The following is a 14404-nucleotide window of genomic DNA, read 5'->3' on the forward strand; positions in this document are numbered from 1 at the left end:
TTTGTTTAAAGACCTTTCATTGTAATGGTGTTTCAAGGAAGCGTTTGAGTAGATAACTCTACTTCACAGAAAGCAAAGTTGTTTTTTCCAAAGGATTTCTCCAGCTCCTGCACAAGGTCAAGCTTACCCGACCTTCCGGAAACCTTTTAATGCAAATAATTGAAAATGAAAAAAGTTATGTGAATAGTATGAGTGTGTGTATATATATATATATATATATATATATATATATATATATATATATATATATATATATATATATATATATATATATATAATATATTATATATAATAAAATATTATATATATATATATATATATATATATATATATATATATATATTATATAATATATATTATATATAATAAAATATTATATATATATATATATATATATATATATATATATATATATATATATATATATATACTACCAGTCAAAAGTTTGGAAACATTACTATTTTTAATGTTTTTGAACAAAGTTTCTTATGCTCATTAAGGCTGCATTTATTTCATAATAAATACAGAAAAAAAAAATATTGTGAAATATTATTACAATTTAAAATTATGGTTTTCTATTTTATTATACTTTAAAATATAATTTATCTCTGTGATGCAAAGCTGAATTTTCTGCATCATTACTCCAGTCTTCACTGTCACATGATCCTTCAATCATTTCACAATATTATTGTTTTTTCTGTATTTATTATGAAATAAATGCAGCCTTAATGAGCATAAGAGACTTCTTTCAAAAACATTAAAAATAGTAATGTTTCCAAACTTAAAATATACACTACTTGACTGGTAGTGTGTATATATATATATATATATATACATACACAGCAAAATCTCCAGAGTTAAGCAATTAATTAAGTGATGATTGTGCATTAGAGATGAACACCTGCTGTTAACGAGCAGAATCACAGAAGAAAAGAGAAACACAAGAACTACAACTGACTTCAGTCACAGCCTTATTAATTGGTTAAATATCTCAACTTTAACTCTGCTTTAGTGTTAGTTTAACACTTAGAGAGGGACCATATGTACTCTGAGCAGAGTTGATTTAACTCTGGGGATTTTACTGTGTATATATAAAATGCATAATGAAATCTATACTCACTTTTTCTTTGAGTACATTGTAGATTTTGTAGCAGGTGAGGTCCTCTTTTGATAGCGTGAGTCCAGGTTGCAGTTTCATCTGTCTGCCCCCTTGGAAACACAAATATAGAAAACATCAGTTACCCAGAACAATGACAACATTATGTTGAGTGCTTCACATGTCGGTATGTCTCATACCCGAAAGAATGCTGATAATAAGCCCTATGGCAATGACCGTCACAGTCCCCAATGGGCCGAAGTACAGGTATGAGAGTGAGTACCAATTATCAGCCAGGAAAGGCCTGATAAGAGATGGAGCCTGTTACATATCAGCCAGTAGATTTTGACTTGAATGATTTTCAAAACCCACCTTTGTTGATTCTCCTCTTTCATTGTGAGATTGTCCATATTTGCAGTCCAGTTAGTGCCGTCTGGTGCCATTGAGAAGTTACAGCCATGTGTCGTCAGAAGCAGCGGTCTGCTGTTCTCTGGTTGTGGAGGGTATATCTGTGCTCCAATGCACACCCACAGTGACAGCACCAAACCAGACAGTAGCCCTGCCAAACCTCCCTAAAACAGCCACACTTTCAACTGTAATGACCACTAGATTTTTGCATTTAATAAAGAAAAATACACATTAGCCTGACACTTTTTATTGCTTTTTCAGGGTTTTCTAAGTCTTAATTGGTGAAAAGTGTTGATTATAGCATTACATTTAGATGAATGGCATTATATTTAGATTGTGGCATGAAAGGTTGCAGTGATGAGCATTCTAGCTGATCTCAGATATGCAGTGATTTTATCATTTTAACTCAATTTCTGCACACTAACAAATGCTTTTATCATAACAAACATTGCAAACACAAATTAAATTAGAGATTAATTTATTATAATGGGAGTTTTGGCGAGAGTCCAGAACTGAGTCACTGATAAACTTGTGCTCTTTGATTGACAGCTTCTCCAGTGATTGTAAAGGGAGTGTTCTTTGATTGCTTTATGTATAATTTAATCACAGTTTAAATAACAGATTATTTTCATCATACTAAAAGAAACAATGTGAAATTGACCGTTTAGTCACTGGTTTAATTTACTGACACATAGACAAAGAACATCTGACTGTTAATGAATCATTACATATCAGAAATTAGTCTATTACGTATAAGAGGCACATTCCACAACGATTCGTTATCTGGGCTCGGTTATAATAAAAGCTATTTTTGGACTAACAATGACTTTTTTAGTTCTGAAACTTACAGGATATTCTTAAAGATGATGACCTCATATGTCAAAAGCTCAAGGAAAATTTTATTTCTCAGTTCATGACCCCTTTAAGGCCTTAAAATATCTTAAATCAGAGGACAAAGTTTTAAGTTGCGTCCCAAATGACATACTATACACTATGTACTCATCCACGTAGTGCGCAAATTGCATAAGGTTATTTTGTCATTTAACAACACAGTCTGATACCTTCCCTCCGCTGTAATTAAAGCTGCGACAGTTGCGTGCATGAAGTGTCTAACATTCCACACTTGTTTTTTTCTGTTAATTTAGTGCATCATCTGGGTACTTAAAGTGCACTATTTCTTTTTGGAATTTTCTGTGTGAACGCACTACTCACACTTAAAAATGTCATAGAATAGTGCATAAGTACACAAATTGTTACGCACCTTTAGTCCTGGTTTCACAGACAGATATTACACCAGGATTAGGCCTTGGTTAAATTAGTACATTTACGTAGCTTTTATAAATGTGCCTTAGAAAAAACATTACTGGTTTGCATCTTGAGACAAAACAATGGCACTGACATATTTTAAGATATGTCAGTGCAAGTTGCTTTCAGTTAAGACTGCTCAAATATGCATTTTAGTCTGAAGGCTGGAACTGGGCAATTCATAAAGTCATGGCATTAAATTGGTAACACTTTACAATAAGGTTAATTAGTTAACTACATTAGTTAACATGAACTAATAATGAACTGAACTTATACAACATTTATTAATCTTTGTTAATGTTAATTTTAACATTTACTAATACATTATTAAAATCTTGTTAACATTAGTTAATGCACTGTGAACTAACAATGAACAAACAATGAACAACTGCTGTATTTTCTTTAACTAAGGTTAACGAAGATTAGTAAATGCAGTAACAAATGTATTGCTCATGGTTAGTGCTGCCTCAGAATTTTGACTTGTTTTCCAGTATAAATATATTCAAGGTACATTTACTTGAGATGGAAATGTAAAATTAAGTCTTGAAAAATGAAACAAAATGAAAATGCCCCTATTATGGATTTTTGAAAATGACCTTTCATGCAGTGTGTAATGTAGCTGTATTTGAATGTAAACACTCTGCAAAGTTGTAAAGCTGAAAGTGCATCATAAATAAAGTTATTTTCTCTCAAAAGAAAGAGTCGACTCTGAACTGTTTAAAGGAGTTGTTTGTAATTCGAATCCCATTTCCGTGAAGTTAACACGTCACGAGTTAACTCATTTGCATAATAAGGCCCGCCTACGATCTGCGTGGACTTTCGAGAAGATTAGAAACGCTCATTAATGTCGACAAGACACGTGCTCTGCGCTGTGAAATTAAATTAGGTTTATTTTCACTTCCAAAGGATGGATGCGAAGAATCAGTATTTAAAATTCATCTTTACTATGATACCACAGCAGTATAATCCCAATCTTTTGATGTGTTTCCGACTGTTTCTCCAATCTCCGCGAGTTCAACGCTGGATTCATAAAACTGCTGTCCTTGAAAGATGGCCAGTTTGTTTCACAAACTGTAAGTATGATTAATAATTGCTGCCTTATTGTTCTGTCGACTGTGCAAAATATGCAACTAGTTTTGTGCAGCAGCAGGTCTTTGGCTAACTAACATTCTAGCTCTGCTAATGAGCTGTGGGCCTGCAATTGTCTAGAAATGTGTCGAATAATATATAAAATGTCTGTCGTTATTAATTGGAGTCATGATAAAGGATGGAGCAAGATTTTTTTTACCAACTTTATTGTTACATCAGTCATTCACGTTAGTGCTCGGTTAAAGAATGCACTATGATACTGTTAATTACAGTTCCCCACGTGTGCACCGCAATTACCTAGAAATATACGCATCAGTTTGGTGATGGACATACACTTGTTAAAACTAATGGTGGGGAATTACAGTTGCAACTTCTCATATTGTACGTCCAACTGAGTAGCTCGTCGTCGTCGGTTGAATAACTAGTTATTCCGATATTTCATCATCGGGCTCGCGCTCAGATTGATAGGGTAAAATCGACGCCATCGTTACTGCCTTTACAATGTGTAAAATGGCTGAGCTTTGCATGCAAACCGGTTTTAGGAGACCTTCTAAAAAAATTAGGAACCTTTCAAATAGCATAATTGGGCCACTTTAAGTGGATTTATGCTTAAAGCAAGAACATTCAAACTTTCCTTTGAATTAAAGGGTCATGGGTCTGTTTCAGCAGCAGTCAGTTCTCACCAGAGTTTTGAAAAATGCTACAAAAGTGGGATGAGGGGAGCCTGACAACACAGTTTTATTTCGCTCTCATTAAAAGCATTAAAGGATTAGTCCACTTTCAATTAAACTTTTCCTGATAATTTACTCACCCCCATTTCATCCAAGATGTCCATGTCCTTCTTTCTTCAGTCGAAAAGAAATTAAGGTTTTTGATGAAAACATTTCAGGATTATTCTCCTTATAGTGGACTTCAATGGACTTAAGGTCAAAATGTCAGTTTCAGTGCAGCTTCAAAGGGCTTTAAATGATACCAGACGAGGAATAAGGGGCTAATCTAGCGAAAAGATTGGTCATTTTCGAAAAAAATATACAACTGTATGCTATAAACAAATGTTCGCCTTCTAAGTGCTTCTGCCAAAACCACATTTCCGTATTCTCCAAAAGGTTTACGCTGTATGTCCTACTCCTTCCGTATTCTACTTACGGAAAAATTGTAACTTGCGCTGCGTTTGTTAGTAGAATAGGGAAGGCGTAGGACATACAGGACTAATACTTTAAAGCTTCCCACAAATGCATGCTGCAAATTACCATTACATGCAACACAATATACACATGGATTTTGCTATAATTTAATGCACAAATAAACGCACAGCAATTTGCATTTTGGTCTCTGCATCATATATGATCTTGCTGTTGCATGTTTGATAACTTTTTTTTCTGCGTTTTTATAAGCTGTTTGATCGGTTAAAGAGCCGCAAAGACTGGACAGGAATTATTTAAATGAGTAACATTGTGACTTCACAAGATCCGGAAAAACACATTGTAGTCCAAACAAGCCGTTCGTTGTAGTTCTTGAAAAGTGGATTCTGTTAAATAAATGATCTCCCTTTGGAGTGGACTTTGAGATTTGTATCTTTTTTATGCTCAAACAGCAACATTACAGACTAACTAAAGTTGAAAAAGTGAAAAAGCATAAGCACCCCTTTAAGTATCACTGGAAAACAGGACAAAAATACAGAGGAATGAATATCACTTTTTGCAGTGTAATCAGAAGGTACAGTAAAAGATATTTCTATATTCTAGTGCAGGAATAGGACAGTCAACGTCTGTCCTATTAATATATATTGATATATATATATATATATATATATATATATATATATATATATATATATATATATATATATATTTTGTAAAATACATTTTAGAATAAAAATGTTTAGTTCAGTACATTTGCTACAGTTAACAAACTTCTGCCGAGAATCTTCTTTAAAAAGAGACCAACCATAGGTCTGTATTCATGAATTACAGCCATTTAAGTTCAAATCTATGCTCAAAAATGGGGGTCAGATTTACTTGGTTAAAGTCTAGCCATAAAAACCTTTGTGTTGGCGCATGGAAACAGGATGCCAAGTGAAAAGAGGCCCAATAGAGGTCCGCCAAGCACTCCTACGATGCTAATAGCTGCCTGTTGAGGAGCAAACAGATGGAAAAATAAAGATTATGCCATTATTTGCCCTGTAATTTTCACATAATTCATCAGTAACCCACCTGTAGCATCCCTCCCATCAAAGATGCTAGACCAGCCATTCCAATGCACACGGCACCATAAAACACACCTGTGATTGGGAAATAATATCTAGTTTAGTAGTTAGAATCACTGATAATGTGTTGATGGGCTCTAAATGAAGATATTTGCTCACTCATGCCCTTTGAAGCCCAGGACAGCTGCCTCTCTGACAGACTGAGGTATGGACGCATCAGATCTGTAATAGTTACCGCAGCCAAAGCATTTACACTGGAGGAGACTGTACTGTAAACAATAAATATAATGCATGTTCAAGAAATGCTAATGTGATGCATGTGGTAAAGGGTGTTTAAAACAATTTTCACTTGAAAAAATGTTTTTAACTTATCTGCATGTCATTCCTTCTTGCATTTAAACTTGCATCATATTGGTTATGATGCAAGTGGGAACGAATGGCACAAATTTACATGCTTTAAAATAGAGAGGAATATTTTAGGTAACACTCTACAGTGAGGTCTCATTTGTTAACATTAAAGGACTGTAAAACAGATTATTGGAGTATGTTTTACTAAAAAATACTATTTCAGTCTTTCAAAGTTTCTCATCTAATTCAATGTGTTGCTTGCTATTTCTTTGTAATTGTGAAATTTACTAGCAATTTCTGCGTGAAAATTGTTTCTACACTATTCCCCCCCCAGTGTGCATTAGCTAACCTGAACTAACAATGGGCGATATGTTTTATAAAGCATTTATTAATATTTGTTAGAAATGTAGAAATGCAATTGCTGATTGCTTGTTCATGTTCACAATGCATTAATGTTAATAGATACAACTTTATAAAACATTAGTAAATGTTGAAATTAACATGAACTAACATTAATGAAAGCTGTAGAAGAATAATTTGTTGTTAGTTCATGTTAACTATTTTTAACAGATGTTGGGTGTTTTTGATTAAGTACTTGGTTTTATATTTAATTTTCATTCTGTCCCCTCCCACAACACTATCTTAACAGTTTATAAGAATAACAAGAAAGATAGTTTAATGGTATGATCCTTTTTGAGCCATAGTTTCTTTGTATGGCAAAGAGCTACTTGGACATTCTCTGTTAAATGTCTTTTTTGTGTTCTACAGGAGGACATATGGGTCTCGAACAACATGAGGGTAAGTAAATAATGATAAAAGTACTATTTTGGGTGATCTGTACCTCTTAATAGAGAACAAACCTTAAAGTGCCACTATATGCTGCTGCCACAAACAGTCCTGGCAGACCAGGGTATTCGCTCAGGATGTCCAAGACCAGGTATGGCATAAGCTTATTGCATATTATAGAGGGAGACATTGATGTTGCATTGATTGGTAATAGCATCAAGACTTGTAATAACATGCAAAGATTATAATATTGTTTCATTTGAGATACATTGCTGTGGTTTATGATGTACCTGGTCTTGAGCAGACACCTTCTTTGCTGTCCATGGATCACAGTTCTTATAAATGGAGTATAAACACAAGCCGCAAAATACTGAGCATATTGAAATAGCCCAGAGACACACTAAGTTAATGTACAAAGCCCTGGAAAGAGACAAAAAGACACATACACACAAAAGGTTTAGTTATACATCTATTTCAATGTGAAGCCGAGAATTATTTTTTGTGCAATGCTCACATTTTGGCATGGAACAGGGACTTGCATGATACATATCTCTGCACCTGAGCTTGATTAATGCCATATACACTGGTCCAGAGGAACGTCCCTCCTACTGTGATGCTCCAGAATGTGTGTCTCCTCAGAGGGTTTGGATCGAAGCTGAGAGGGTTGGACACAACATGAGAAAGTGTTTAATTATGCATTCCTGTACCTGTCAGTCATGTCACAACTCACTCCCATAGGTTGAGTCGGCCACCCTGGGAGGAGTCACTGATGATAGTGGAGATCCCGCCCTGCAGAAGCACTGATTGGATGATGACAGCCAAAAGACCAGCCAAGATGATGCCAACCTGGAACACGTCCGTCCACACCACCGCCTTCAGACCGCCCTGCCAGGGTAATGGGACATATCAATGCTTCTTAACCTTTTTGACTCCAAGGCCCCCGATTGTCCACAACAATATTTGAAGGCTTTGTGACTTTTCCAGTTGTATGTGACTTAGTGAATAAGTAGAGAACAAAATAGAGTAAAAAAAGTTTTGAAAGTAACTTGATGCTTCAAATAAAGATTGCATCAATTAGGTGGCGAAAACTGATTGTTAAAAATGTACATGTCATTGAATCATTCAGTCAGGAGATTCTTTCAAAAAGGTTGATTAATGCAGTAATGAAACAATTGAAGTCATTGAATCATTATTTTAAAACGATTAAGTAATAATAATAATAATTTTAGTTTTCTCAGTTTATTCAGTCGTGCAGTTCTACTCTTTTACTAACATACTAATGTACAGTAGAGAGTGCAGACGATTCCAGTCGACATGACGGCACCCCATAGATCCACACCTGTGACTGAGAAGAGAGAGGAGAGAGTTCACTTGACCATAGAGTGCTGCGCATTATCAAGCATACTTATTACACCATGCACTTCACAAATAATGCAGTTGGAGTTTAAAAAATAAAGGTTCTTTACTGGCATCTATAATTACATGAATAATCTTAAATATCCATGGAACCTTTCTAATGCACAAATGATTCTTTATAGTGGAAAAGGGTCCTTTAGATTATTAAAATGTTGTTCACGTTAAGAAATAATGGTTTTAAAAAAAATACAAAATGGTTCTGCTATGGCATCCTTTTAAAAAGTAAAGGAAGCAAAGTAGAAATTTCTGGTTCAAGAATAAGGTTAATGTAGAATTAAACTAGTCATTGGTAATTGTTGAAGTGCAAAGAAAATCCTACCTTGGTTTAAAGCCAAAGCTGGAGCGTAAATAACCAGACCAGTGTACAATACCTGAGAAGAGATGGAAAATAATCTAAACTAAATTGAGTTTTTTCTGTATGATTTAATGAGACTGATCATAGCAAGGAAAACACTCACTGTCTGTATGATAAACAGGACTGTCCCAAAAAGACGAATTACTTTATTGTAACGCATCTCCAGATACTGCAAAAAAGATAATTTATACATTAGAGGTGGAAAAATTAAGTTACGTTGCAGTTGCTTTTACATCAGAATGAATGCACTATTGACACGTTTTAACATCATTAATGTTTTACATTTAATATATTAAATAAAGTTGATATTTTAGATTAGCAACATTGTTTAGTTTTTGTTTTAACTATTATTTTTAATTATATTTTATTTTTATATTTTCAGTTTTCATGCTAATTTTAGTTTGATTTTTAGTCATTTCATTGTTTTTGTCATTTTATTATTTTTTTTTGTAAGTATTGCTTTTTAGGTTTAATTTTTTTTAGTTAGAAATTTATTTAATGTATAGTAATAAATTAAATGTCATAGTATATAGTATTTTATTTAGTTTTAACTAGTTTTTTTATTAATTTCTATGTAATAATTTTAGTGCTTTAAACTTATCAGATAGTTGCCAAAGCAACATTTAATTTTTGTTTTATTTCTGCTTTATTTCAATTAACAGAAATGTTTTTGCTAGTTACTATAATAACCTATAATAACCCTGATGATTAATGTTTTACCTTTAATATATTCAGTAAAGTTACCATTTGCATTCAGAAATATTATTTTTTTTATTTTAGTTTAGTTTTATTTTGAATTAGCATTTATTATATTTTTAGTTTTCATGATAATTTTAGTTACATTTGTTGTAATTGTGCTTTTTGTCATTTTATTTTTATTTTTTTATTTTTTGGTTTTATAATTTTAGTTTAGTTTAGGTTTTTTATTTCAGCTCCATTTCAATGAAGAGAAATGTTTTTAGTCGAAATTTTAGTTTTAGTTAACAATCATAACTCTGAATTCAACAATAAAAGGTGTTTATGCTAAAGAGTTTTTTTTCTCATCTCACCTCATAGGTGCTGGTAATGCCCAGTCTGTAGAAGATTGGCAGGAAGATCTCAGAGCTTACTGCCACCATCAGAGCATAAGAAAAGCAGATGAGGATGAAGATGGCTCCGTACTGATACACTTCCACCGGGGTCCCCAGAACGGTGATTGCTGACATGAAGCTGGCCGTCAGGGACAGGGCCACCGGTACCGCCGTCATACTCCGTCCTCCCACCAGAAAGTCTGCGGAGCTGCTCTGACCTCTTCCGGCGAAGGCGTAATACACCCCAATTCCTGCAGAGATGACCAGCATTAAGGTGAAGACCACATAGTCCCACACATTGAAGGTAGGTCCACTTAACATCTTAGTGCACGTCTGAACTTTTTTTTAACAGGATCTCTTGATTTTGCAAAGCAGCCTTTGTAGCTCTATTTTCAAAATATTATCGGTGATCATCAGGTACTCATTGAAAGCTGATTGTTCAGAGATTGTGTCATGACAGTCTGAGGAGCCTCTTTGCAGTGCAGTCAGTCAGAGAGACTGTGATTGTTCCTGGAGCTGTGTGCTTGTCATCATCTCACCCGTATCACATTCATTCCTCCTTACACAGCAGTTGGGCTGGAATTTTTTTCTTTCTTTCGGTAATGACATAATTTGTTTATTCTTCTGTGTGAGACACAGAAAGAGAATTCAATCCCTACTTACTACCAGTTCAGCCTAATGTTTTCAACCTTATTAATCTTTGTATGTGTACTTAAAGGTTTAAGTTAAATTATGTATATATATATATATATATATATATATATATATATATATATATATATATATACACAAATTATTGTGAATGTGCAACAGGTAATGTAGGATTTTAAAATTTGAACAATGCTAATATGGTAGCTATCAGTGCCCATGTTTACTTCTAAATCAACAAGGTTTATCTAGTGTTCATGAACTGTGTTTAAGCTGTAATATCTAGATAAAACCTAGATGCCAGTAAAAGTGTACGAGGATATGAGGAAACGTCAAATATGATTGATAATTGCATAGAGTTTGTATTGTTGGTATGCTTCTGTTCTGGGCATCAACTCCCTGCGCATCTATGCAGCTTAGCATGGATAAGAGCAGGGAGAGCAGCAATAACCCCTCTAGGGTCAATAATTTAACACACATATTTCAAGAATTAGTCTGATTCAGGGGAATCAAGGCCAATCCTGACTGAAGAGAGGAGGAGCTGGGGATGGAGGAGGGTAATTAGCTCCTAAGAAATGCATTAGCTGCTGATAATACAGAGGAGCTTATATATGAATGCTGTGATAGGCGTTGTATTCCTATAGGTAGACGTAAGTCACCTAGGAGTCAGCTGATGCGAGCTTGACTGACTTGACCTGCCAGAACCGACGCTAATGCTGAATTTCTTTAAAGGGATACTCCACCGTTTTTTCATATTAAACTATGTTATTCCCTTTACTAAGACAAGTTGATACATACCTCTCTCATCTCAGTGCGTGCACTAAATCGCTCTGTCTTGCGGCGAAACTATGTTAGCACTTAGCTTAGCCCAGTTCATTCAATAGGGGCCAAGCAGAGAAGCTACCAAACACCTCCACGTTTTCCCTATTTAAATACAGTTACTCGAGTAGTGTAACTCGACCTAGGACGGTGACACAAAACAACACGTTGCGCTTTTCTAAGCGTGTAGATCTTTTAAGTTCTATTCACTGAAAGGTTCTTTGAGGGACCCAAAATGGTTCTTCTATGGCTGTCACAGAGTCTAAGTGTGGTAAGGGTTGAAGACAGGATGAGGATGAAGAAGTGCACAGTTTTCTTTTAGAAAGGAAACCTAAACCAAACGAAGTGCAAGTACTATGGGTCCCAGGCTTGGAATACGTAAACAGATTATAATTACCTGAATTATCAGAAGAAACACAAGGACAAGCAAGTAGCTTTCCTCAGGCATAACTTGGTAACATTATTAACATTAACATCATATCAGCAGTAAAATAAATTCTCTTACAATGTTTTTACAGTTCATATAGTTCAATCACAGTAAATCATAAATCATGTTTCATGTAAACAAAAATACAGTATTGTACCACTTTTGTAATACTTCAAAACAGTTGTCACAGACTCAGTCCCATCCACAGCATCAGACCTGTCAGCTCCGCCCACTCAATCACAGTCACCTGAATTATAATCACCTGCACCAGGTCATCTTAAGTCAGTCTTCAGTCTTCCAGTCACCTCTTTCTCTGAACTGCATGCCTGTCAGCATCTGCAACAAACACAAAACTTTTTATGCTCAAGCCAAGTGCTATCATTCTACATGGAATTCAGTACTCACCTTTTTGGAACACTGTTTCTTTGAACTACCTGTGAATAAAGGAATTGTTGTTGATGTTTACTTCTGAGTCTTCTCCTGTTATTGTGACAGAAGACCACCTTACCATGCAACGTGTAGCAGAAGCTAGTGAAGCCCGGAATCCATCTCCCGATCTGTTTACTGTTCTGGTACAAGTGGTCAGGCAATCAGTACTACTATCCGTCACCACTTCTTCATTGTCTGCCTCTGCCAGGCCCATGGCCTGACCAGCAACCTACTCCGGCAAGGTGTAGCGGGTTCTTTCTCCAATGCTCGCTCTTTTTTGAGATGCAGCCACAGTTATACCCAACAGATTGAGCAAATATAGCATACATCATCTCTTTGCTATCCGGGAGAACATTACATTGGGCTAATTCCATCTGTGAACCTAGAGGACCTATGACAAATTCCTTGACAGCATTCACCATCATCTGTTTGAAGTCATCACCGATCATCATTACCTGGAGTATCTTTTTGACACCAAGAGACTAAACATCCAAAAGACTCACAGAGATCTCTTCTTCACTTCAACTTTACTGTTACTTACAGACCTTGGAGCAAGAACCAAAGAGCTGATGCTCTGAATGCACAACCTTGTGCAATGCACAACCCTGAACCCTGTCCAGCTCATCCAGAATCCATCATTATCAGTTCAATTCAGTGGTCTTTAGACAATCAGCCACTAGCAACGAGCCAGCTCCACCTGGAGATCCTGAGGCCTGAATCTATGTACCAACATCCATTTGTCTGCCTTATGCATGTGCAGTGTGCACACTTTCTTTCGCCTATTTTTATGATAATATTATGAATGAACCATCTTGTTATATCTAAAGTATTGGTCAGACACTATTCAGAGAGAAACTATCACAAATGAGTAATACTAACATCAGCGGCCATGCCACTGAATGTGCAATTGTTATGGTAGTTCAAAAGAGCAAACATTCGAAGTTATCTTATTATGTTATTTTGACTCCAGATAAAACAAAATGCAAAATTGCACTGCAATTTGTCATCCATCACCTGACAGCAAGTGGGCTTTTGAAGCTGGAATAATGAGTGGATTAAGCATTTCAATCGGCAAGAGAAGAATAACATGGATGGAACTTTCTTGGCAAGGAGGATTGTGCATCACAGTCAGGTAACGTTACAGGCTACTAACATTAGGTAAGACAAAACGTTTTATTTGTTTATTGACTTTAAAAGTTTTCAAATAATAGATGGGTCCGTTTTCAGATACTAACGAAGGCCCTGGCCTACACCTGCATCCATGTAGTAGTGGATTGCTTCTCCATAGCCTGCAATATGATCCCACTAAGGAGTTTACCAAAGGCCTTAGAAACAGCAGAGGCGATGTTCCAGCAAATCTTCTGTCACTTCGTAATCCCTAAGGGTTAATGTGTTTGATCGAGGGCTCTAATTCATCTCTAGGGTATGGTGTGCTTTCTTCCAACTTTTAAGAGTGTCAGTGAGTTTGACATCTGGGTACCACCCTCAGTACAAAAGCCAGACTGAGCGGAAGATTCAGGAGATACCTGTGGTCATACTGTCACAATCGCCAACACAGCTGGAGCCAGTTCCTTCTGTGGACAGAGTATGTTCAAAACTCCCTGAGACAAGCTACAACTGGATTAACACCATTTCAGTGCATACTCTGTTACCAACTCAGGTAAGTCTTCTGGAATAAGTCTTCCAGCTGTGAACCATTGTTTTGAGGAAAGTGAGAGTGTCTGGGACTCAGCTCATATTCACCTTCAGAGGACAGATGGACAGAAGAACTACAACATTACAACTACAACAGGTCTGGCTCTCCACCAGGGACAGCCATCTCCGACTTCCCAGTAGAAAGTTAAGTCCCCACCACTTTGGTCCATTTACCATTCAGAGGCAGATCAACAAAGTCACCTACCAGTTGAACCTTCCACAACACTACCGTATATCACCATCTTTCCATGTGTCACTACTTCAGCCAATAATCCTCTCACTCCATCTCCCACAGATTCTGGTTCTG

The 14404-nt window shown here is 35.8% G+C and overlaps 1 protein-coding gene across 1 annotated transcript; it reads right to left on the reverse strand.

Moving 5' to 3' along the window:
• Positions 1-5: 5 nt before the first annotated feature.
• Positions 6-10382, reverse strand: slc5a8 (solute carrier family 5 member 8). The gene is made up of 15 exons (XM_067390937.1): positions 10059-10382; positions 9113-9178; positions 8974-9025; positions 8516-8583; positions 7969-8123; positions 7753-7893; positions 7529-7658; positions 7313-7401; positions 6264-6373; positions 6112-6179; positions 5942-6028; positions 1469-1668; positions 1297-1400; positions 1121-1209; positions 6-143 (listed from the first exon to the last, which is right to left on the reverse strand). Exons 1-15 carry the CDS (start codon positions 10347-10349, stop codon positions 33-35), a joined length of 1761 nt encoding a protein of 586 aa, XP_067247038.1. The 5' UTR covers positions 10350-10382; the 3' UTR covers positions 6-32.
• Between the last annotated feature and the right edge of the window lie 4022 nt (positions 10383-14404).

This window comes from Chanodichthys erythropterus, chromosome 8 (genome assembly GCF_024489055.1).
Source record: "Chanodichthys erythropterus isolate Z2021 chromosome 8, ASM2448905v1, whole genome shotgun sequence".
Lineage (NCBI taxonomy): Eukaryota > Metazoa > Chordata > Actinopteri > Cypriniformes > Xenocyprididae > Chanodichthys > Chanodichthys erythropterus.